This window comes from Wyeomyia smithii, chromosome 3 (assembly GCF_029784165.1).
Source record: "Wyeomyia smithii strain HCP4-BCI-WySm-NY-G18 chromosome 3, ASM2978416v1, whole genome shotgun sequence".
Taxonomy (NCBI): Eukaryota; Metazoa; Arthropoda; class Insecta; order Diptera; family Culicidae; genus Wyeomyia; species Wyeomyia smithii.
The window spans coordinates 47,116,354-47,141,208 of NC_073696.1; the positions used below are offsets into that span (position 1 = coordinate 47,116,354).

A 24,855-nucleotide genomic window follows, 5' to 3' on the forward strand; every position below is an offset into this window, starting at 1 on the left:
ATTATAACAGGTACTTATTTTTTTGTTAGAAGGAGAGTCAACAGAGGTACTGTAGAACTCAGATTGAAGGAAGGGTACTTAGTGGGAAGCCTGAGAACAAACCCATGCTAAAGTCCTTTGACAACCAAATGGTCTGATTCTATTAAGATTCGAAACCACGACCACCCGCTTACCAAGGCGGACTCTGTAACCTTGCGGCTACGGAGCTCCCCTTAAATAATTACTTAACTAATTACTACTACTACTTAACTAATTACTAATACTAATAATAAGTTATTGAACACTAGAATTACAAGTAAGTGCTAATGACTTGATTCATTTTTATTGACAGAGGTATCACTGTGACCGAGAACTCTGCTTCTGAATTTCACAACATTTTGCCATTTTGCCATAGGTATGTTATAATGATTAAAGAGTATTATAAACCTTCCATTACTGTTTACTAGCCATCACTACGAAATTCCATTAACAATCAAATTAATAAACCTCAATGATTCGCGTGTAAATCTCGGTAGTCGACTTCCGGTAGGCTAATTAATTTCACCATGGGCAGCGCCCATAAAGAGGGTCAGTTGTACCTTTCGATGGCAGAGGCATTGTTTTGTTTTTGTTTCCGTATAGCGAATAAAGTCGTGCGTTCTATTATCTCTACTGCATGGACTATCTTTCAACATCACAGCGTGTGGAGCTATATTCGGAATGCAAACAGTAAGACCAGTACAGTATTTCACTGTCCAGTAATTTTGTATGAAAACACTCACACTGGGTCGTGTCGACCATCTGCAACACCATTGCATTGTTCGATCCGACGTGCTTTGATGAATATGAATAGTAAACAAAATACTGGCACTGATTTTTGATCTATCTGTTATTTGAATCAGGCATTTTTTGCATTAGCGGTAAGTACAGGCTCCACCAGCCACCATAAAACCTAACAAATTGATAAAATATCATGTAATACATTATAACAATAGTAAAAAAACTATTCAGCATCTTATACCTTAACCGTAAACATGTTATTTTTAAATGAGGGCGATAATCCGTGCCACAGGCGCACTGGCTACTCTCATACGGTGCGTGCGTCTATTGTCGTTCATGTTTGTAGAAGGGCATTTAAAATGCATAATATATGAGAGTTTACGGTTAGCCTCCGCCTCCGACCGATATCTATGATGTAAGTAACGTACCTCCGTTTACATTTTGCTCTGTGCACACCGGTGGTGTGGTGTGTTTATCTACAGCCACCGTCATTATTCGCTGCCTTTTTGCGTTGCTATTTTGCATCCCATCAATGGAATGACCGGTGTGATGTTGTTATAGTAGCATGGCATGGCAATGACTGTAAGGGGCAAAAAACGTAGGTTTTTGCAGTACAACAGTTTGGGATTCTTCTGCTGAACTGAACGTGTGTGCACTTTGTCACTCTCTATACATAGTTGGTCAGTTAAACATGAATACTATCGAAAATGGGCAGTGACCTACTTCATATTTGTTCGAGCCAGCAGACATTATTGTTTGTCTTCATAATATACTTTAAAAGTGTAGTTAACGACAATTTCCCCCAGATCCCTGACTCACGAGTCACGATTCGCTGACTTGGGGATAATGCCACTAGATCGTGCGTGATCGAGAAGCGTGATTTCAGAGATCCTGTCGAAATTACAAATTCGATCAAAATGATGTCAAAAACAATGATGAAAATAATTGAAAATTATTCAATTTGCACATAAAGCAAAGCCTTGGAACTACATTCCACTTCGGAACTTGATTTTCTGCTCTAGGTGTACAGGACAATTGTGGGGCTAGCGCTATGATCCTACTGACACTAACAGTCTCTCCCGAGCCGAGACTCGAATATACGACAACTAGCTTGTAAGGCCAGCATCGTACCTCAAGACCAGCTATTATTGTTGAAAATTTAAAAAAAGTGAAAGTATCTTTTATTAATGAAAATTAAAAATATTAAAGTATTATTTCAAATACTAACACTTAATTTTTTCCATTTCTTTGCTTTTTTTTCGTTGGTATTGCGAATTGCGAATAGATGTCTGCAGTAGAGATGGTCGGGTTTGATGTTTTCCAAACCCGTACCCGACCCGAACCCGATTTTTTTTTTTCGGTTGAAACCCAAGCCCGACCCAAACCCTAAACTTTTTTTTCGTTCAAACCCGAACCCGACCCGAACCCGAAATTGTGAAACCCGAACCCGAGATTTCATAAACCTCAAACAAACCCGACCCAAACCCGGTATTTTCAAACCCGAACCCGACCCGAACCCGAAAGTTTTTTTTTTTCACCAAACCCGAACCCGACCCGTACCCGACACTTTCAAACATTTTCAAACCCGAACCCGACCCGAACCCGTCGGGCACGGGTCGGGTTCGGGTTTCGGGTTCGAAAGCCCCAAACCCGACCATCTCTAGTCTGCAGTTCCATTGTCACAAAAATTAATATTCATTGATGTTTTCTTCAATACAAAACTTTGGATGCCTGTAATAACAATCATAAGACAAAATTTGAAGTGTGCGCATTCAAAGAACGGTAATCTGCCGCGTCGAAAACGAACATCGTGCGGCTCTTTGTGGACGCCAGATACGCCCGTTTCGGCATCTACTTCATCTTGGCACTTTTGGATAACAATCAGAGCATCGAAAGAAAGCCCACTTCACAAGGATGCTGGAGAGGAAGACCGAGGGAAAAGTGGCTACATCGCTGCGTCCGCTTGGACGAAGGTCGGTACACCCGGCCAAACAGTGAAAAAGTACCCGGCGAAGACGGACATACCTTTCACGAAGCGGCAGTACCGTCCACTGGTCTCGGAGCTGGCGATGGTGATGGACGACGAGACCTATTTCACCTTGGATGGCAACGACTGACAAAGCGCTTTGTATTTTACTGCCCTCACGAAGGAAGTGAACTCCGAGGTAAAGTTTATTCCACACATCAAGTTCCCCAAAAAGGTGCTGCTGTGGCTGACAATCAGCGAGAAGATGATGCCAAAGCCGCTCTTCTTTCGCTCTGGACTGGCCGTTAACGGGGAAAATTTATAGAACGAAGTGGCTGCCGGAAGTTGCGTCGTTCATCGAGAAATACCAAGGGTAAAGACGCGGTGCTCCGGCCGGATCTGGCGTCGGTCCACTACTTGAAGCGATCGTCGGAGGAGATGGAGCGGCTGAATATAGAGCTGGTACCTAAGTCAGAGAGCCCGCCCAACATTCCCCAGCTGCGTCCCATCGAGAATTTCGGGAATAAACCTGAAACGTAAGATCTACTCAAACAATTTTGTCGCGAAAACTGAGGAGGAATTGATGAATTGAACGTAGAAAGAACTTCAAAACATGTAAACACGCATGTTTTCGCTTCCTATGGTAAATATCCCGTGAACTGCCGAAAGGCCGCTGTCAAGGGTTTTTTGCAAGTAAGCTAATGTAAATATCTTCCATGGGAAGTTAACCCAACTTAATTATCTTTCTAAGTTTTTTAACACCATCCGAAAAAAGTCCATTTTTTCAATGCAATTGTTAAAATCAAATTTCCTGATAATTCCAAATTCTTATAGGCGTTAGATACCCTGTAAAAAAACATTCATTTTTTTATTGTGATTAGGTTAGCAGTTTAATGGGTTATTAACATAACATTTTTCCGGCGATTAGAATTCGACCCCAACATTCCTGACTCAGGAGTTGGCAGAGTTACTTTTGTTCTTTCGAAAGTGTTGACCAGCATTTTTTGGGGTTGGCAACACAGTTAGCATACTCCCGTGGCACCGTAGTCTTCTTACTTATAGTTTGACAGTACCCCCATTATGACGAGCCCCTCTATGCTGAGCTCCAAATAACAATGGCCGCACAGGAAAAATAGCTGACGTGGTCGTTACCCCTGTTTAGTGTTGCCTAATCTGCCGCTGTTAATAGCAGTCTGAAGCACATGCCATTTCGTTCCCACATATGCAAGTGCGCAGACTACGAACGTGCCAGAAAGATAGGTAAAACAATCACTGAACAATACAAAAATCACGAGGCGAAAACAGTCAGCGAACTGGAATTTCCCTTGTAAATTATTTAATTCATTTTATCCGCAGTGAGGTTAATAACTTAAAATTTTTTGAAAAAGCACATGCTTTATATAACGTGCGTGTAAAATGGGAATTATATCGAAAGTTTGGCGGAGGTGAAAATGCCGTGTTTGCCAACGTTATGGCCATGGTTAAAAAATGCCTCATTTGTGGAGACTCTTCTCACAAAAAGGACACATGTCCTGTGAAAGAGAGTAAAAATTTTCGCTGTGCGAATTGTCACGGCAACCATATGTCAAATTTTTATCAATGCCCAGTCCGTTTATCAATTGTTAAGGCAAGGCAAGGTAAACAAAATTCAAAACAAACTTCAAAACAAAATTCTCCAAGCGTACCAGTGAAGCATAGTTTACCTACTCCTTTGCATACCCGTTTAACTTATGCACAGGTTACAGGTAGTTCGAACATTATACCGCCTAGTGTTGGTAGTTCGAAAATGACCGTTAATATGGGTAAGCAAAACACGCTAGAAAATAATTGTACACCTATTACTCCAGCTAATATTGCTGCCGAAAATAATTTTTCTAATGTCAACTGCCTGGGGCCTATTACGGCAGGTAAACTTTCTTTTTTGCAACAGGCAATGTTCGATCTTATGAACGCCATGTTGCAGGCAAAATCAATGTTTGAAGCCATTCAAATAGGCACAAATTTTACTGTTAAAATTGTTTCTAATTTAAAATTTAGCAATGATTTTAAATAAAACAATTCAAATATTAAATTGGAATGCTCGCGAAGGCCAACGAGAATGAGCTTTTTAATTTTTAAACAGTAAATAATGTGCATATTGCAATTATTACTGAAACATTTTTGAAACCTAACATAAAATTAAAATATGATCCCAATTACGTGGTTCATAGATATGATAGGATTCAGGGTTCCGGCGGTGGAGTTGCAATTGTTATTCATCGCCGAATCAAACATCGTGCTCTTCCCCATCTTGAGTCGAAAGTTATTGAAACTTTGGGAATTGAAGTTCAAACTGAAATTGGGATTTTATTCATTGCCGCAGAATATTTACCATTTCAATGCACACGCGAGCACAAAAATTATTTTAAAGGTGATTTACAAAAACTCACCAGAAATCGTTCGAAATTTTTGATAATCGGCGATTTTAACGCTAAACATCGTTCATGGAATAATTCTCAAAGTAATTCCAATGGCAAAATTTTATTCAACGATTGTTCTTCAGGATACTATTCTATTTTGTCTCCGAATAGTCCTACATGCTTTTCTTCTGTAAGAAACCCTTCAACAATTGATTTGGTGCTTACAGATCAAAGTCATGTATGTAGTGATTTGATCACACATGCTGACTTTGATTCTGACCATCTTCCAATAACTTTTTCTTTATCACATGAATCAGTTTCAAACCCTATGAGCTCTGTTTTTAATTATAACAAGGCTAATTGGGAAAGATACAAAACTCATATTGAGAGAAATTTCAATAATGAGCTTGATTTGCAAAACGTAGTGAATATTGATTCCGCTTTGGAAGCATTAAAATGTGCAATTGTTGATGCCAGGAATTATTCTGTTCCAAAGGCTCAAATGAAATTTGATTCACCAATAATTGACGAAAATCTTCAACTTCTAATTCGTTTGAAAAATGTCCGCAGACGTCAATATCAACGTTCTCGTGACCCTGTTTTTAAAACTATTTATAAAGATTTACAGAAAGAGATTAAACATAGATTTACTCTTCTGAGAATTCAAAATTTTGAAACTAAAGTTGAAAAATTGAAACCATATTCAAAACCATTTTGGAAGCTGTCGAAGATTCTTAAGAAACCTTCAAAGCCTATTCCAGTTTTAAAAGATGGTGAACGTTTTCTTGTATCTAATGAACAAAAGGCTCAAAGACTTGCTCAGCAGTTTGAGAGTGTTCATAACTTAAATTTGAATTTTGTGAGTCCAATTGAAAATGAAGTCACACGTCAATTTGATTTAATTTCTTCCCAGAATTTTTTACCTGCAGAAATAATTGAAACTAACTTGAATGAGATTAAATCAATTATTAAAAATTTCAAAAATATGAAAGCACCTGGTGACGATGGAATCTTTAATATACTAATCGAACATCTCCCTGAGAGCACAATGGAATTTTTAGTGAAAATTTTCAATTGCTGCTTCAAAATTTCATATTTTCCCAAATTATGGAAAAATGCAAAAATTACTCCAATTTTAAAACCGGATAAGAACCCAGCTGAAGTTTCAAGTTATCGACCAATCAGTTTGCTTTCTTCAATAAGTAAACTGTTTGAGAGAATTATACTTAATGTCACACATCAACGAAAATTCAATTTTTGCAAATGAACAGTTTGGATCTCGCCATGGGCATTCCACAACTCATCAATTGCTCAGAGTTACTAATATGATACGAGCTTACAAATCTGAAGGTTATTCCACTGGAGCTGCTCTTTTAGACATAGAAAAAGCATTCGACAGTGTTTGGCATAAAGGTTTGATTGCGAAATTGCAAACTTTTAATTTTCCAATTTTCCTAATCAAAATTTTAAAAAATTATCTTACTGACCGAACTCTGCAGGTTGTCTATCAGAATTCAAAATCTGATAGATTTCCTATCAGAGCAGGTGTACCTCAAGGTTCAGTCTTGGGTCCAGTCCTGTACAACATATTCACTTCAGATCTTCCTGATTTGCCTCCAGGATGCACAAAGTCATTGTTCTGCGATGACACAAGCATTTCCGTAAAAGGGAAAAAGTCTTCGTGTCATATGCAGTCGATTGCAGAAACGTTTAGATATATTTTCTTCCTACTTGCAAAAGTGGAAAATCTCTCCCAATGCTTCTAAAACTCAAATGATAATTTTTCCGCATAAGCCTAGGGCTTCTTTCCTCAAGCCAAACAATAATCACGTTGTCAAGATGAATGGGGTTATTTTAAGTTGGTCCGACAAGGTTAAGTACTTGGGACTAATTTATGATAAAAAACTTATTTTCAAAGAGCACATTGAGAGTATACAAGCCAAGTGCATCAAATATACGAGATGTTTATATCCTCTCATTAACAGGAATTCTAAACTTTGTTTAAAGAACAAACTTTTGATTTACAAACAAATTTTTAGAACAGCAATGCTTTCTGCTGTACCGATCTGGTCAAGTTGCTGTTCAACAAGGAAGAAAACGCTCCAAAGGATTCAGAATAAAATTCTGAAAATAATTTTGAAGCGTCCTCCTTGGTTTGGTACACTCGAATTACATAGACTTACTGGTGTTGAACCATTAGAAGCTATGTCAAATAAAATTATTAACAATTTTCGACAAAAATCGTTGCAATCCTCAATTGCTACGATAAGCTCTCTTTATAGCCAATAAGTTAGCAATTAAGTTAGCTGTAAGTTTACTTCCCCTTTTCTGACAAGTAGGTTTAAATCCCTACGAATGAAAAGTCATAATTGCGAAAGCAAACAAATCCTAACAATTAAAATTACAAATTTCTAACAGTGATGAGAAGTCACCATTTGTGATTGGACACACATACTCATTATTTGCTAATATTTATCATAAATACTTAAGCTACTAACAAATCCCCCCTTAAAAAAAAATCACTGAACAATATTGTGCACATTATAGGATCGATTACACGTTGACATCTAGGCAAAACGAGCGCATATTGTGAAGAAATGCTCTTTCTCCAAGACAACGCTCTCGCTCATTCCCGCTCAATGGATTCAATTAATAAAAAGTGAGTTATAACGGACAAACAAAGCTTTCTGAATAATCAACCACTTAAAAATAGGTAAAGAGGTAGTTTATAAGACACGACCGCAACGTTACCGTAGATTTACGACATCCTGTCCTATTTCAATATATTTTATGCATCAGTTTATGGGATACTCTCGAGCGGATAATTCAGCGATAATTCTCATTCAACTATTTTTTATCAATTGATTGGTAACCTTAAAGAGAAGCGTTGATTTTGGATTGCTATTTACCGATGACACGGGATGATGTTTTCTTGTTTTTCTCCGTTCCGCACACACTACAAGCAAGCAAACAAGACAAGAAAATAATAACACACGCTACCGGCACACTCAGCTATTAGTAGTGTCCGAAAAGACTGAGAATGAACGCGATGCGACAAATTCGGACAACATGATTTTCATATACGGACATATTCAGCAATGCTATGCAGTGCTGCGGTTCGCCGGTTGATCCTTGTGGAACGTTGCGAATGATTGAGTTGCCTGCTAAGCCTTGCTGCGTTAAAACCAGCTGCTACTCTGCCGGTTCAACAAGGCTCTACATTTTTCAATAGTACAATAGGTAGGTTGGCTAACGGCTGAACTATGAAATGCGGTGTCTCGTCAGCTACACCCAACACAGCAGCACCGTCGCGAGACTAGGCATCGCAGCCCTAGTAAGGCAGCATGCTGAAATAAACATACTACGAACATTCCAGAGAATGATACGAATCGGAACAATCGGTATAGACCTAGGCAAACGAAAATGGACAACGATTCGAAACTTGACACTTGGAATGTTAGGACTTTACTTGAACCGGCACGCGAGGGCATCTTGGCCAGAGAGCTACGGAAGGCAAAAGTGGAGATAGCAGCCATACAAGAGGTGCGTTGGCCTGAAACCAGAGCGGTTGATCCGACCACGGGCTCTTCTTTCAAGTACCACATCTACTACAGTGGCGGCGACAGAGCCGAACGGGGTATCGTGCTATTCGGGAACCAAATGAAGCGTGTCATTAGGTGGAGGCCTATTAATGACCGTCTATTCGTATTGAGCATCAAGGGCATATTTTTCAATTACAGCCTTATCAACGTGTCCACAACACGATATAAAGATCGTCATCGGAGATACGAACGCACAAGTCGGACGAGAGGAGTTCTTTCGTCTCGTTGTTGGTGGGAAAAGCCGTCACTCTACCACCAACGACAACGGCTTGAGGTTAGTGAACTTCGCCACGGCCAGGCAAATGGCCATCTGTAGTACCTATTTTGCACGTCTGAACATTCGGAAGCACACCTGGAGACACCCCAATGGAGAGGTCTGCTCCCAGATCGACCACATGCTGATCGACAGCCGGCTCTTCTCAGACGCCATAGATGTGTGGTCCTTTTGAGGGGCGAACATCGACTCGGATCACTATCTCGTGGTAGGCAAGATTCCCGCCCGGTTACCCAACGTATTTAAATCGAGAACGGCGAGGGAGATACGTCTGGACATTCAGAGGTTATCAGCGAAAAGAGTTGCTGCAGAGTATACTCGGAAAGTTGATAGACGGATCGGTGAACCAGCTGGAGTGGACCTGAACGACGCGGTCAGCGAAACAGCGCGAGAAGTGATAGGCATGACAACGGGAACCACGCGTAGTGGGTGGTTCGATGCTGAGTGTCTGGAGGTGACGGAAGAGAAGAACCGAAACTACGCCAATATGTTAGCAGCAGCTCATCGTGTGACGCGTCACATGCGGTAGAAATACCGGGAGGCAAGAGCTGTCGGAAAGAGGCTTCACCGCCGTAACGAAACGTGAGCACTACGATCGCGTCCTCGCGGAGGCGGAGAATTGCTTCACCAGGCACGACACGAGGAGCTTCTATAGAACGATCAACGGAATCAGGAACCGGACCGAGCCAGTACCTGCCGTGTGTAATGACAGGGAGGGGAACCTGAATTCTGAGGAATAACTACCTACGGACTGGTTGGAAGGACTTATATACCCTATCTACAAGAAGGGAGATAGACTCGACTGTAGTAATTATCGAGGCATAACCCTCCTCAATTCCGCTTACAAAATTCTCTCCCGTATCCTGTTCCAGCTACTGACGCCGTTGCAGGAAGCCTTTGCTAGAGAATACCAATGCGGTTTTCGCGTGGGGCGATCCGGATCTACAACGGACCAGATGTTTGCCTTGAGACAGATCCTCGACAAGTTTCGAGAACACAACTTGCAGACACATTATCTGTTTATTGACTTTAAGGCGGCGTACGATACAGTGAAACGCAACGAGATGTGGCAAATAATGCTAGAACATGGTTCTCACAATAACATCATGCGGCAGGACAGCGGGCGAATTTTCGGACGCGTTTGTGACGTTAGATGGTCTGCGGTAAGGTGACAGGCTCTTGAACTTGCTGTTCAACATAGCTTTAGAACGTGCAATACAGAGAGCAGGTGTGCAGAGGAGCGGTACCATCATCACAATGTCTCACACGCTTCTGGGCTTCACAGACGACATTGATATAATTGGTGTTAACCCTAGAACAGTTGAGGAGGCCTTTACGGATCTCAAAAGGGAAGCTGCTGAATTGGATTCACCATTAACACTGCCAAAACGAAGAACCGGCCGGCAGAGTGCGTGGTAGTTCTGCGTTGGTGCTGCGGTGGAGATGGAGCTACAGATCCGTACGAAATTTGCACTCTATAAGACTTTGATCCTCCCGGTGCGCGCTACGGACATGATGAGGATCGACGAGCGCTTGGGGTCTTCGAGCGTAGAATCCGAATACGCTGATATTGTCAAGCTGTTGAAACACGGCAGGTTACAGTGGGCTAGCCACGTAGCACGGATGACGGATGAGCGACCGGCAAAGATAATTTTGTTTATTTCTGATGTCAAAACTTAAAGTTGAGTTTAGGATAAAAAAAAGAAAAAGATAAAATAGTAGCAAACTGTAGAAATTTAGAACTTTTTGACCAAAAAACACGATTAACGCAGTGAAAGAGGAACATAGAAAGCATTCAATTCAGGAACGGCACTACAGTCATGCTCGAGGCTTTATTTTAGTCTAACAAGTAAATAGTCTAGTCAGTATTATCGCTGTGAAAAACAACTGAAAAATTCTGTCGATAAAGAAGGGTTAAGTACCCGAATAATGATCCAACCTATTGCTTCTAATTTAACCGTAGGCATGATTCTTGTTTATTTGTAATACAATTGTACGCAAACGACGACAACACATCACAAAGCGTACAACATTAGAGACTTTATTACTTTGTGCTGCTAATAACGGGGCTAAAGAGTGTCCAAACGGGTTTACAGTTATTATCGACCGCAACAGATACGTACAAGTCTTTTGCTGGTACAAAAGTACTCGTACGGTCAACGTAGACAAGAACAAAATAACCGTACGCCGCTTATGCAAGAACCAAGGAGTAGCAAAAAATCAGCTAGCATTTTGTATCTAATATTGGCCCACTTTCGGTCTCTCGCAGCCTATGTAGGTACCTACTAGGTATTTGCACTGTGATGCAGCAGCATTTCATTGTCCGCTTGCTGTCTCTGACGGTAAAAAAATATTGACTGAATATTGAATTTTTCATCCATGTCTCTTAAGTAAGCAGATTTTTGAAAACATGACTTAGTTATAAAATGCGAAAAAATCAAGTTAAAATCTTGAAATCTTTTTAGAGGCTTATTTAATCAAAAACAATTTGTCCTTTTTGCTGTAAGCTTGGAGCAGCCTATCGCTCGAACGCTAGAATGGGATTTAACGTCACCCTTACAGTGTACAACCTCACATATACCATGTGCTAAACAGGTTTCTTGGTCACCACAAGAACCAGTCCTCAATCGGTTAGTGGTTACTTTGGTCGAGCGTTTTCCAATTACCTTTCTTATGCTTCATCTACAATGTTTGGCCTCTTGACTCTCGCGTTTCGATATGTGATTGTTTGTGTTAGGTACCTCAGGTACCTCGAGAGGGAGAGCCAGACTTACTTCACAGCCGTGTCTTTTTACAGGGAGAAAGGGCACGTGCATATTTGTGCTGCTAAAGCTGGAGAAGCATTGCTCCGCGAAATGGTTGTTTAACCCAACGTCCGAGCTGTAATGGATAGTAAACGTTTGAGGAAAACTGACTGTCAATGAAAACTGACTGATCTAAATTTATTTATCCATGCATGATCTACTCATAACCACTGATTTATGCCTGTAATACTCTACCGGAAACGATCATCGAATGAAATAGTAAAAATAGCTTTGTTTTGGTTCAAATTATTGCAATCTGATAATTAATAATACGGTGGATTCCAATTACACATAACACATTTCCATTTGAGAACGTTGCTGAAATTACCAAAAAAAGAACAAAGTTTCTGAAAAGAAGAGATGATTATTTTTACCAATCTATCAGTAGTGTACATACAAAAATTATTCTGTTATCCCATCGGAATCTGATGTAGATGAATTTCTGATCGATCGATTACGAATCTAATGAGAAATTTGAACAATTAAGCCGACAGAAGAGTGACCGGATTCGAAACATTACCGGACGAAAGACAATTTGTTTTTTAAAAGTGTAAGGATAAAAAATTGACACTTTTGACTGAAATAAATTAAATATCTTAAAATGCACATTTTTCAAAAATAACGTTTGTCCTCCAATCCAACTCGGGACAAGTCGTTGCTATCTGCTTACCTGTCCACTGAACATCTCGTCGTTGTATTAAGCGTTGGAGTGTGCATACAGCGGTCGCCCATATTATAAACAGAGAACGAACTTCGAAAGAGAGCGGAAAGCCCGTAGAAAGCCCACTCCAATATGGGGACTGGTTTATTTAGCAGTATGGTGAGGTGACCGATCGAAGTCGACTCTCATGAGGTACCTACGCGCTGCTCAAACCAGCTAGCAGACCCAATGATTTACCTGGCAGACCTAAGTGAGGCTGCAGCACAAAACAGAAAAAATAAAGTTCGCTTCTTTGTATAGTTTTGTGTTTAGTCTGAACCAGTCGCAGCATTTTGAGCACGGTCGTGATCGGCGTCGAACAGTGGAACCTCCCCCGGGACAGACAACAGCGTTTTAGCGCCCTCAACTTTCTGTTAGCGCGGATTGTGTCATTCTTCATCTTGTTCGCATCGGCAGGCAACGCGTAGCCTTTCGCGCAGCATCACGATTTCGGTTGAATGTTTTCGTTGCTGCGCGTGTTCATCAAATCCTTCATCATCTTCTCAGCACAGGCGTTTAGCAAAGCAGACGACGGCTAAGTAGTGGCTGGCATAATTGACGAGGCACAAAAGTGGAGAAAAGAAGTAATCAGTACAGTTACAAGCAACCTTTTACCTGCGTAAGCCACTGGCAGTGATTATATGTATGTTTAATGCGAACCCTATGGTATTGTGTGCAAATTGGTGAATAATTCCACCTGAGAAACCGGAAGATGGCAACGATGATAGAGCAAGCAGTGACCCAAAAGTTCCACAACCAGGAGACAATTATGTATCTGTACAAGTTAGGGTGTTTAGATTAATTGAGTGCTGTGAACGGAATTGACTCAATTGGAAACATTGAATACAAGCCATTATAAGCCAACACTAGTGAAATTAGAACAAGAAACCGTGAGGGAAGAATTTCAAGTTAAATAATATCTAACTTGCTCGGAGCACATCCAACCACTGGTAGCGTGACTCCAGCCGAAGCCGAATAAACAAATAACTCTAAAAGGGAGACTTGAAAAAATGTGATCCCAATTTTGCGTCTTGCTGCAACCCAGCGCTCAACCGTGTGTGCGTTGACTGGCGAATTAATAATTCAGTGTGCCCTGATCGCGTGTAGATCGCGCTTAGAGGCCAGCCAATCTTGAATGGAAACATTGAGGGGGGGAAAAAGTATGAACCAACAGCCTTAAGGCCAACCAACCGAAGTGAACGTTATGGCAGCGTCGAATCGTAATCGCAAAAATATTCTCACGCTGAACGGTGGAGCTCAGCTGCATAATAATTACCATCTTCATCATCAGCAGACCCAATTGGCACAGCCGCAATATCCGTTTCAGGATGGCACTGGAGCTGGAAGCCACGTTGAAGGACTTCCGAAGCCGTTCGTATCCGCTATGCGCACCTTGTTTGATATAATGGACGACCAGAAAACCGGTTTCGTCAAGCTGTCGGACATCGAGGACCGCTGGCAGGACGACGGGACCAAGGGGCTGCCACGGGGTGTAATTGATAGTTTGCGCAAGGTTACGCCCCCAAACGGACTGCTTTCGTTCGATCGTTTTTGCGGTGGACTCAAAATCTGTCTGATTCGCAATCAAACCGAAGCATGCAGAATGAGCCGTCTGTCTAAAGATTCGGAGAAACTACCGCTCTCCCCAACCAAGCTTTCTGTGCGCCCGCCGTCAGCTCCACTGTTGGACTTAGACACGATGACTAAACCATCCTGGGCAAGTAATAATGCGAACACTGCAACCGTTCGACCGAACAACGCAATGCCTGCGCAGAAAACGCTCAGTATGCCTCAGCTGAACCCCGATAGTGACATAGATCTAGTCCTCGAGTCACCACCCATCATCCTCCCAGGTGCCTTCGGACCACCGAAACCACCCCGTGTGGCGTTGAATCTCGAGCGAAATCAAACCAATTCCAACATCGACAAGGCGGAAATACGGAACGCTCTCCAAAACTGGCAAATGTCGCTTCTAATGAGCGAAACGGACAAATCCGATAAAACCCACCTCCGCCTGGCACGCGGACCGGCCGACGGTCAAATTGATCTCTCGAACGCAAGTTCATCACCCTCGTTGGGTATGCACACAACCGGTCTGTACCAGAAAAAGGCAAACAGTGCCGGTGGTGGCAGCATCGGACGGCGACGGGAACCGCGAAGACACACACTGCAGAATGGCGTCGATTACAATATGCTCAAGCGGCTGAAGCAGATCGAGCAGGAGAAAGATATCCTGCTGCAGGGTTTGACGGCGGTGGAGAAGGCCCGCGACTGGTACCTGAAGCAGCTGTCGATCGTGCAGGATAAGATCAAGTATTTGGGCCGATGTGGGACGCATGTGGTGAGTAATGGGAGCAAACGCAGGGTAGGGCGGAAATATTTGGATCATTTTATTTTTCTACTGTAACAAAAACCAGTCGTCGTTAAGTCACTGTTGAAAGAAAACTTTGAATCAATTTATTTATTTACCACTACCAACAGACCTAAAATAACTTATCCTAATTGCTACTAATATAAAAGTCTTCAGAACAGTGACGATTATTTTGAACATAAAACTATATAAAATAAGTGAAAATCGAGGACTTGTGACACTCTGTGAAATAAAATAAAAATGCTTTCTTTTGTCAAGCCAATAGAAAATACCGGTAATTTAATTAAACCTGATTTTCGATAGGTAATTCAACCTAAGTAAAATAGTTGTAAATGCCAACAGCAGTTCTGAAATCTTTTTGTTCTTATATTATAGACGTACCACAGGCTAACAGGCATAACACTTCGAATAAATTTTCGATAAAATCATCGGTCGGATGCAACCAGTATTAACGGGGGTACGCAAATGTCCACGCTTGTTTACGGTATGGGAAGAGGATAATGATAATGTCCACGTGGATACGATATCTTTTCCAAAAACATCGAAATCTCCCAAAAAAATGAAAATTCTGCAAATAATCTGCTTTTAGAGCCGTTGTCAGGTTATTTGAGAAAAAAATCGAAATCATAATTTTTCAGCCCTTATTGGCTAAATTTTAATCATATTTTATTTTGACTTTACTTGTCTAACTAAAGCCTTTTAAACCATCATTATTTTCATTGTTGTTTTTCTCTAGCCTTCAGAGACATTCTCAACCATTCGAAGCTGAATTCGAAATTATTTTTTTTATTGATTCAAGCCTACTCACGACAGTTTTTTCTGTTGAATTTAGAATTAAGTTTTATGTAGTTTGTTCTTGACTTTTATATTTTTCCTAAGAGCAATTCTCGCTGAAACCGTCCCACTGGTGACATGAGGTCTTTCAAAAAGGATATTTTTATGTCTAAATGATTGAAAGTAGCGAAAAAATGAGAAAACCACTTCGGTTAGTTCATATTGATGGACCCCTCGGGCACAAATCGGTTAAACGGTTTTTACAAAAATGATTTTTGAGCAATTCTTGACCTTTTTATTGATTTATTTCTCTTAAATTTGTCATTGAACCCTCTGCAATCAACACATCGTTTTCAAGAGGAATGATAGAGCTTTCATTTGAAGTAGAAAAAAATTGGCCGCCATCTTGGATCTCGCCGCCATCTTGGATTTCATCAGTAAAACGTGTTTTTGAGCAAGTTCGCAACCACCGATTTTGAATTTGACATCACCATTGGAAAGCTGAAAAAAAAAATGCTTTAAGATACATTCAAAATGTTAGGTGAGCATTGAGGTTATCTTCTCATTCTGGTCACTTTTCAAAATCGACCTTCAAACAGTACAACGCATGACGTGCGGCCAAACTTAAATTATGATTTTGGTACTCAGTGCTGGTGATACGAAACATAAACAATGATTAGTTTTTAATACTGCGTTAAATATCGGAATATTGATGGGTTAAACTTGTTAATATAAAAACAGTGTGATTAATCATACTGCAACATGTTTGAAAACGCTGTTATTTTCAGACTAATACGACTAATTCGTTATTCTGTTGACTGTTTGCAGTGTGCAATTCAAATTTACATTTTTAAAATCCATAGGTGCCGAACACTTGTTGTTTCTCTTCGAAAAAAGGGTACTCTGCGCAACTCTGCGCAGGATCGGACTAGATGCTTTTGAAAGCATTTTTTCCAAGCTATCGTTTAAAACTAGTGCCAATAGTGCCAAACCCTGCCGTCTAAACTTAAAACGCTGTTATATGCTAAAATACGTAATTTTATTGATTCCGCCTAATTTTTTTGAGTATTTCAATGAGATTATACATTATCCAATGATGAGGATTTATTCTCCACTATTTAACAGACAACTTTTCCTTAGGCGTCATTAAGATACAAGTTACCCTTGAGGCTCCAGCAAATTTCGCAACATTGCATTTTTTTCAAGAAAAACGCTAAAAAACGCTGACTCAGTACACTTTGAAAAATCATAGAAAATTCAAATTTCATCGTAATGCTCTAAAAATTTGGATTCTGACATTTCAATAGTATACAACTATTGGAAAAATACAATTGAAATGAAACTCGCGTTTTCATTTTTGGGTCGATGGCCAGCGATTCCCCACTGTGCATCGGTTCTAAACTCTCACAGCTGGTCTCGATGTACGATGCTGGCCTAACGAGCCGTAGGTTCGAGTCTTTAGGATTCACGGAGTCAGTGGGATCGTAGCGCTAGCCCCGCAATTGTTCTATACACTTCAAAGTTCGCTGCGAAGTCTGTGTATTTATAACAGAACAGAAGGTCGAGTTCCGATACGGAATGTAGCACCAAGGATTTGCTTTGCTTTTGACGTAGAACTACGTCTCTCAGGGAGTTCGTCTACATAGGGATGTAAAACAAAAATCTGAAACCGGAAAAAGTGAAAAATATGCCCAATTTCAAATGCTAATAAATCGGTTTTCGAAGGATTTTCTTCGTTCTTGCAGCAATAGATTGGAAAATCTTCTAAAATTCTTCCCAAATGTACAAAATTGTAATTTCATTATTCAAACTGTTATACTATTGAAAATTGTCAACAAAGTTTGAAAACGAAAAATTCGACCTCTGATTGGTCGTTATATGACTGCTTCCCAAGCACAGTTGACAGAATTATAGACCTAGTAATTCGGAATTTACTATTTGGCCTATAAAAGAGCCTATTTCAGCCGAAACTGCTCATATTAGTTCTAGACAGCAACTAAAACAATGCTTACTTAACAGCAGCAGCTGTGGAAGCGGATAGAATCAGCAATAGTAGTGGTATAAGTAGCGATTTTTGGGCCAGCTGGTGCAGCGACATTTGCTCTAGTAAATGCTGCCTTTGTGCAGTAGCGAGCAGCATCAGTAGTAGGTACATTAGCCGGCACTTCCTCTAATGAAAAATTGTCGTATTTCGGAAACACACAAACGTTTTGGAATGCTGGCTTTCAAGGTATATGGGCCGTCAAATTTTTAGTGTAAAAACAGCTTTCACCTGTGTTATCAAAAAATGCCTTAATCTCCTCTGTCAGGGTAGCACACAGATACGATCAACATTAAATCCGATATGAAATTGAATAACAACAGTCCTTAGAAGGACAACTAACAAATTATTAAAAATTTGATATTCTCTCTTCTTCTTGTTTGCGTTGTATAGTGTTTGTTTCATTCCTGTTCAGTGTTGTATGTGCAACCTAAAATTCGGTAGCACTTCAACTCTTCTTTTGCACAAAATTTTTAACATAATCAATGAAAGTAATGCAACAAACAACAGCATGTAGTTCTACGTCAACCTTGCGGTCGTGGCTTAGCATACAACCCTTGTGATTTTTTTATCGGTTCTATTATCGTCAGGTTCGTCTTATTTTCGTCAAAGGGGTTAATGAAGTCATAAAGAACTAATCTTTTGCAGCAAGATGCACTGCAATATTAAGAACCATCATGCAAGACATCAAAACTCTAAGACATCATTTACTCCATGTTTTAAGTGAAACTAAGTGTTATTCTCAGGGTAATCTGGTAATTTAAATCTAAAAATTTATAACGTTTATTGAAAAAATCAATTGTTCACACTCTCTCAACAAAACACTTTTGATGATTGGTAATTTGCTGTTATTACTCAGATTTTACGATGCGTTTTTGCTTAAAGCTAAGGCATGACAACTGGGTATAGATTTGCATCGACTTTGGGAACCGCTCACTGATTGGTTGAAATTGCAAACCTAAAGTGCGTTACAATTTATCATCAGGTTTATTGTTTTTATTTTGACAGTGCTACTGGATGGCATGTTATCGTTATTTTTTCTTTATTGGTTCATCTACGATTTTGCTTGTTATTATTTGTATATTTAATGGACATTGAAAATAAGACGGGAAATTTACCTGAGGGTGGAATTGTGCATAAGTCTAAAAATAAGCATTAAATGTCAAGTATTTACCGTGTGAATGGCATTTACTGCGAGTAAGAACTAATCTCAGTTAGTGTAAGGCGTCGTATTTAAATTGCGTAACGCTAAAATCCAGATTTTAGACCCCCTCCCCTCCCCCCTAAGTAACGACAAGTAACGTTCAATACGACTCCCCTCCCCCTAGAATTACGTAACGCTAAACCCCCAAAAATTTTGAATTTTGAAGGAAAATAACAGTTACGTAACTGTTTCAACTACAACCCCCCCGTATCCCACATCTAACAATAAGTAACGCAAACTAAACCCCTTACCCCCCTTCATGCGTTACGTAATTTGTGTGCGACGCCCAATGGTCAAAGTTATTTGACAGCAAACATTCCTGTCAAATATTTTGTTACTGTTTGGCCAATCATGTTTAGTGTATTTGTCAGGCAGTGTAACTACGTTTGTCAAATATTTTGGTCAAAACATGTTCGTGATTGTTGTTTGCCCGTGTTGCCGCTTTTGAACATTTAAAAGTGACAAACAGACAAATTTTCTCTTGGTGCATGCCAACGAAAGCAAGCTTCAACGCGACCATTCCTCCTAAATTGTAGTTTCTGTAATCTGCCCGACCTGGAGACCTTTCAATCCTGAACTTATCTGGACAGCGACTGAAAAAGTTTACCATAAACCGTCAAATAGTGTACTGATCAAAAACAGTTCGGTACCGGCTTAAAACTTTTATATTAGACCAAATAAATTTCTGTCAAATATTTTTTAGGTGTAAGAAGATGGCCAATAAAGTTTGGTAAACAATTATTTACCTTTGATCAAAATTTTGTCAAAACTCAATCTGTCAAAAAGTGACAAATATTTGTCGCTTGTTCAAATAGTATCAATAAGGTATATACAGGTGAGGAAGAAGACAGTTGTATTTTTTGTTGTATAGCAATGAAATCTAACAAAAAATACTGATTTTTATCATTTCACCAAGTCTACAATTTCGTTGGATTCACGGGAGGATGTTTTTTTGACCGTGATGAAATCGAAACAGCACTGTATTAATGTCTAGTGAAAGATTTCCATAGAATGTAGTTATAATACCTAGTTATAAAAAGTTGCAAACGGCCTTCCGAGAGTTCACTGGAATGGTGAATGCTCCGGCGAACGAAAACTTGCGTGTAGACATGTTTTTGAGTTCTTTCTTCGTTTTATTCATCAATTCCTCCTCAGTTGTCGTCACAAAATTGTTGGAGTATATCTTGCGCTTCAGGTTTTCCTCGCTTCAGGTTTTTCTTGATGGGACGAAGCCGGGGGACGTTGGGTGGCATTGCCGACTTGGGTACCATCGATATTCACCCGCTCCCTACTGCAGATCCGGCCAAAACACCGCGACTTCGCCCTGATGGTATTTCTTGATGAACGATGCAACAACTTTCAGCAGGCATTTCGTACTATGAATAACCCCGTTCACGGCCAGTCCAGAGCGAAAGAAGAGCGGCTTTTACATCTCTTTCTCACTGATTGTCCACAACAACACCTTCTTGAGAAACTTGGTGTGAAATGAACCTCACCTCGGAGCTTACTTCCTTCGTGATGGGAGTAAAATGCGAAGTGCTCGCCAGTCGTTGCCACGGTGAGACAGGTCTTGTCGTCCGTTACCACCGCCAGTTCGCGATTCGCAGAGAAAACCCACTTGACTATCTTTTACAGCCGCTTCCGCTGCGTCATTGCTTACCGCTATGAGACTAGTGGACGGGACTGTCGCTTCTTGACATGTATATCTATGTTGTAGATACTTTTTCACTGTTTGGCCGGTTGCACCGACCTCCCGATCAAGCGCATGTAGCGATGTAGCCACTTTTCCCTTGGTCTTCCTCTTCAGTATTCTTTGGAGCTTTGGAGGCTTATGGGTTGCTATGAGGCTTATGGGTTACTATGATTGAGGCTGCATGAGTAGTTTCGTCAGTGCATGTGTAGGTAAATCCATGAAAAGTCGACATTTGTTGTCCATTTTTGTCTCTGTTGTTGTGCCAATCACCGACTCCACCCAGGACGCTAACCTACGACCCGTTGATTAACGGACCGGCACCAACGGCTTTACCTCCCTATGCGAAAGAAGGCGTGATCCCAGAGCTTTTTCGGCTCCAAAAATCTCCCGGTGTCGGCTAGGATTGAACCTAGACCAGTTGGGTTGGTTGTGACTGGATCACGCCACCCTACAACCATCGACACCTATGTCGGCGTTGGGTTTCAAACCCAGGCTACCAGCGTGGTTGACGGAGATTTACCAACTATGCTGGGAATCCCGCCTATTATTATGTTATGTTCTGTATTGTATTCCTTTCTTCACCACAGTGTTTTAGTAAACTTTTCAAATTTGTTAAAATATAATGTATCGTCGCTTTGTTCATCTTCAAGATTTATGAAAGGAAGGAAAATCTTTATGAATAACCCAATGGTAAAATAAGTTGTCGCGAAGAATTTACCTCTCCAATGGGCCTAAAACTAATTTGTTCTCGACTAACAAGAGGTTGTATGTTTTAATAGGCTCTCGAAAACAATAGTTTCACTATTTTGGACTTTATGAACAGTTTTGCAACGGTCTCAAAAAATGAATGTGATTTAATAGATGTAGAAGAAATTTTCAGCAAACAATAAAATACCGATTGTTCTTGATATCAGTTTTTACCTCAGAAAAATATTTTTCAAGGTAAAAACTGAGCTCTCACTTAAGCCATATTCATCGAATGCCTCGTTTTTTGATCTTCAATTAGTTTCAAGCATTTTTCACTGGGGATGCCCAGAATTGCGTCCCTGATTCTCATAGAAGAAGTGTTGGTCTTTTTTATGGATAGCACTACCGATGAAGAAGTACTAAACAGCATTAGATACCTATTATTTGTAGAATGGTATTGTAATACGCACAATATACCGTTTTAATACGAATGCTCTATCTTTGGTTCATATACTGTTATAATAGCTGAGTTTAAAAGCCGCACCCATTCATCGAAATTCTTTCTCTTCCATTTTCATTTAACATTGCAATTCCTAATAATGATATCGTTAACTTCTTTTTACAGGAAACGTGGACCGACGCACATCAGGAGCGGCTAGATTTGCAGAGGGCACGAGTTCTCGAGGTGAATCGGCACTTACTAACGCTGGCCGAAAGCTGGGAACGGGGTGGATTTCCAATGCACATGAATCTGGCGCTTCGGCCGCCAGGCTCGAACATGTCTTACCAGCATTCTTTGCATCAGCGGGCCCAGGCCCAATCGCAGACGCAGACCGGTTCGACCATTAACCCCCAGCAGACGGAATTGGTCCAGCGGTTGAAGCAACAGAATGTCCAGCTCTCGGAGGAAGTCAATCAGAAGAACGAAAAACTATCACTGCTGGAGAGGGAGAAATCATCACTAATTAGAGAGCTGTTACAGCTGCAACGGGCCAACCGGGCCGGTAGCATGACTTCCAATACCGAGGAACTGGTGTTTTAATTGTATCTGAAATAGATTGCCTATCAAAATCGCGCGAGCAGTATTGGATTGCAGCCATTGGAGATTTCGTACGTGTTTAATCTGAGTTACAATCGCGCTAGTCAGTAGCAGATTAAAGAAGAGTAACACATTTAATGTACGAAAATAACTGAGATGTGGTTTTAACAAACATTTTGGTACATTATGCATTTATAGAAAAATAAACAAAATTTTAACTGCTAATAATTCATAGGATTGTCTCCGTCAAAACTTTGTGAAACAACAAGTTACAAATAGCTTAAATTACTTTTATTTGTACAATAAAAAAACGAGCTTATTTATTCTTAGACGCCTCCCTTTGAACCGAATCCCAGTTGACTCCATTATGAGGCAGCTCACTGCCCATGAACGGTGTAAGCCACGTCAAATACCATTTTTCCCCTAAAACCATTCTAATGTTTTCCAACCGACCCAGATTATAATCTCGGCTGTTACGTTCATGAACGACCGCTCCGCTTATAATTAATCTTCCATGATAAATAAGCAGCACTCCGGTGAACAGCATGCCCACCATATTAATTAAATATATGACTAGATAATACTGCCTGGTTGATGTATCGATCATAAGCATTGCCAACGGGAAAACAATCTTAACCACCGAGGTCCAGTTGCGAAATTCCTCCCCTCGAACAAACCAAATAAAATAGTTATTGAGTATGCTGGCATAAAAAGTAGCCACAAAAAGATGCAGTACAAACAGAATGAAATACCGATGGTTTTTATGGCCGATACAGCATCCCGTGAACACACAATGGTGGTCCCGTTTCAGAACGCAAACTCCGCACGTGTTGCAGTGCCACGATCTGGGTGGCGCTACGGCTTCACACGTTGAGCACAAGTGCCAGGATTTTGAGCCAAGCCCCGTTCCAACGGCGACATCCGCTGGCACAGTAACAATCTCTGTTCCGCTGCTGGTATCGCACATGATTGTCGCTAGCATATTGGCACTGACGTTGTACAGCAAAAACAAAGCAGGACCCAGATGAATCCAGTTAAACATCGATTCGGCCCCGTGTACGCCCGGTATCACTACGTACACCTCGAACCAAAAGGTAATTGGTATAATTGCAGCCATAAAAGCCGTAGCGACGCAGTCCTGAAGCGAACGCGGGTAAAAACGTTTCCTTATTTTCATTCTGTAAAATCAAAGCAGTGTATATAATCGTGCAATGGAAGAAATGTTGTGCTATATTTCGAAGCGAACCTTTTGCGATAATGTCAGTCCATATATTATTGCGAATGAAACCACAGCTGAGGTAGAAACATCGGAAGAGCTGTCAGTCAGTGGGAAAGCATAAATTTTATACCTATATTATGCGTTCAGTACAACGCTAATGCGACATCTGTACGTGAGTCAACAGAAGCGCACAACATTCTTACAGTCGACAAAGTGTCGATAAAGAAAACAATTAATTACAGAAATGTGCTAATTCTCAACAATCTTTAATCGGAAGCAAAAAATACAATTACGAGTAATGTGGGTTCTAATTATATTTTGATTATTTCGTGTTTTAGTTACATTTCAAACTATAAAGAAACGATTTCGATAGCCTATGCAGTTGTTGTTAAGTTTAACCACACTGAATAGTAGTTTATTATTCCGTAACTCATTATGCGGAATAAAATCACCATATTGTATTGGCATAGAACACGAGTTGCATTAAAACTCAAAAATAGCTGAGAGAAAACTGAGAAAACCCTTCGATACAAAATGACAATATAACAAAATTAGCTTAAAAAGTTTCTTTTTAGACACAGCTTACAGATCTTTTTCAAAAAGTTTCTAGCCAATAGAAATAAATGAACGCAAGTCTTTTTGCGTTCAACATCCCTCCTCGTTTCCTATTCGCTATTTCTATTCTATTTTTCTGTTTGTTTGAATGATAGATTTCTATTTAATAACAGTAAACATTTTCGCATGTAGACTAGTTATTCCTTCCAAGCGTGAATAATTGCAATTTTCATCGCGTTGTAGTATCACTTTAAGTTGAGTTCCAATTATGCTTCTGCTATTTATTACTAATTTATTTAAAAACTGTTTGGTCAGGTGGACAAATTGAAAACCGTGCCAGCATTGATAGTTGGTAAAACAGGTCACATCAGAAACGCCATATCGTAAGCAATTAGGCCTTTTTTGTTTTGTTGTTTGAAAATGTCAGAATGGGCCCTGACACAAGTAAAAGAGATTTTTAAGGCTGTTCGCACCTACACGAGTTCTCATATGCAATTGTCAATTTATGTGTAAAACAAAAGCAAAAATATTCCCTTCCTTCACTATCGCAAGTAAAAACCAAACCAATTTCAACAGAGTAGTCAAGGCCAATTCAAGCTGTCTAAGCGTCATTTGCGGGAAGTTTTGATTTTCGCTTTCAATTCGAATAAATCTGCAGCCGAGGCAAGTTAAAATAATTGTTGAAACCTACGGTGAAGGCTGCATAAGTGAATTAGAGGGAATACCATAACAGGACGACAAATTATGTATTTAAGCCAAGCGATAAGG

The 24,855-nt window shown here is 40.3% G+C and overlaps 2 protein-coding genes across 2 annotated transcripts; one reads left to right on the forward strand and one right to left on the reverse strand.

The window, feature by feature from the left end:
- The first annotated feature begins 12,653 nt into the window (after positions 1 to 12,653).
- On the forward strand, positions 12,654 to 22,636 carry LOC129731751 (suppressor APC domain-containing protein 2). Its single transcript, XM_055691995.1, has 2 exons — positions 12,654 to 14,845; positions 21,900 to 22,636. Exons 1-2 carry the CDS (start codon positions 13,709 to 13,711, stop codon positions 22,314 to 22,316), a joined length of 1,554 nt encoding a protein of 517 aa, XP_055547970.1. The 5' UTR covers positions 12,654 to 13,708; the 3' UTR covers positions 22,317 to 22,636.
- LOC129731752 (probable palmitoyltransferase ZDHHC24) lies at positions 22,590 to 23,623 on the reverse strand. Its single transcript, XM_055691997.1, has 2 exons — positions 23,560 to 23,623; positions 22,590 to 23,491 (listed from the first exon to the last, which is right to left on the reverse strand). The coding sequence occupies exon 2, from the start codon at positions 23,488 to 23,490 to the stop codon at positions 22,630 to 22,632; it is 861 nt and encodes a 286-aa protein (XP_055547972.1). The 5' UTR covers position 23,491; positions 23,560 to 23,623; the 3' UTR covers positions 22,590 to 22,629.
- Between the last annotated feature and the right edge of the window lie 1,232 nt (positions 23,624 to 24,855).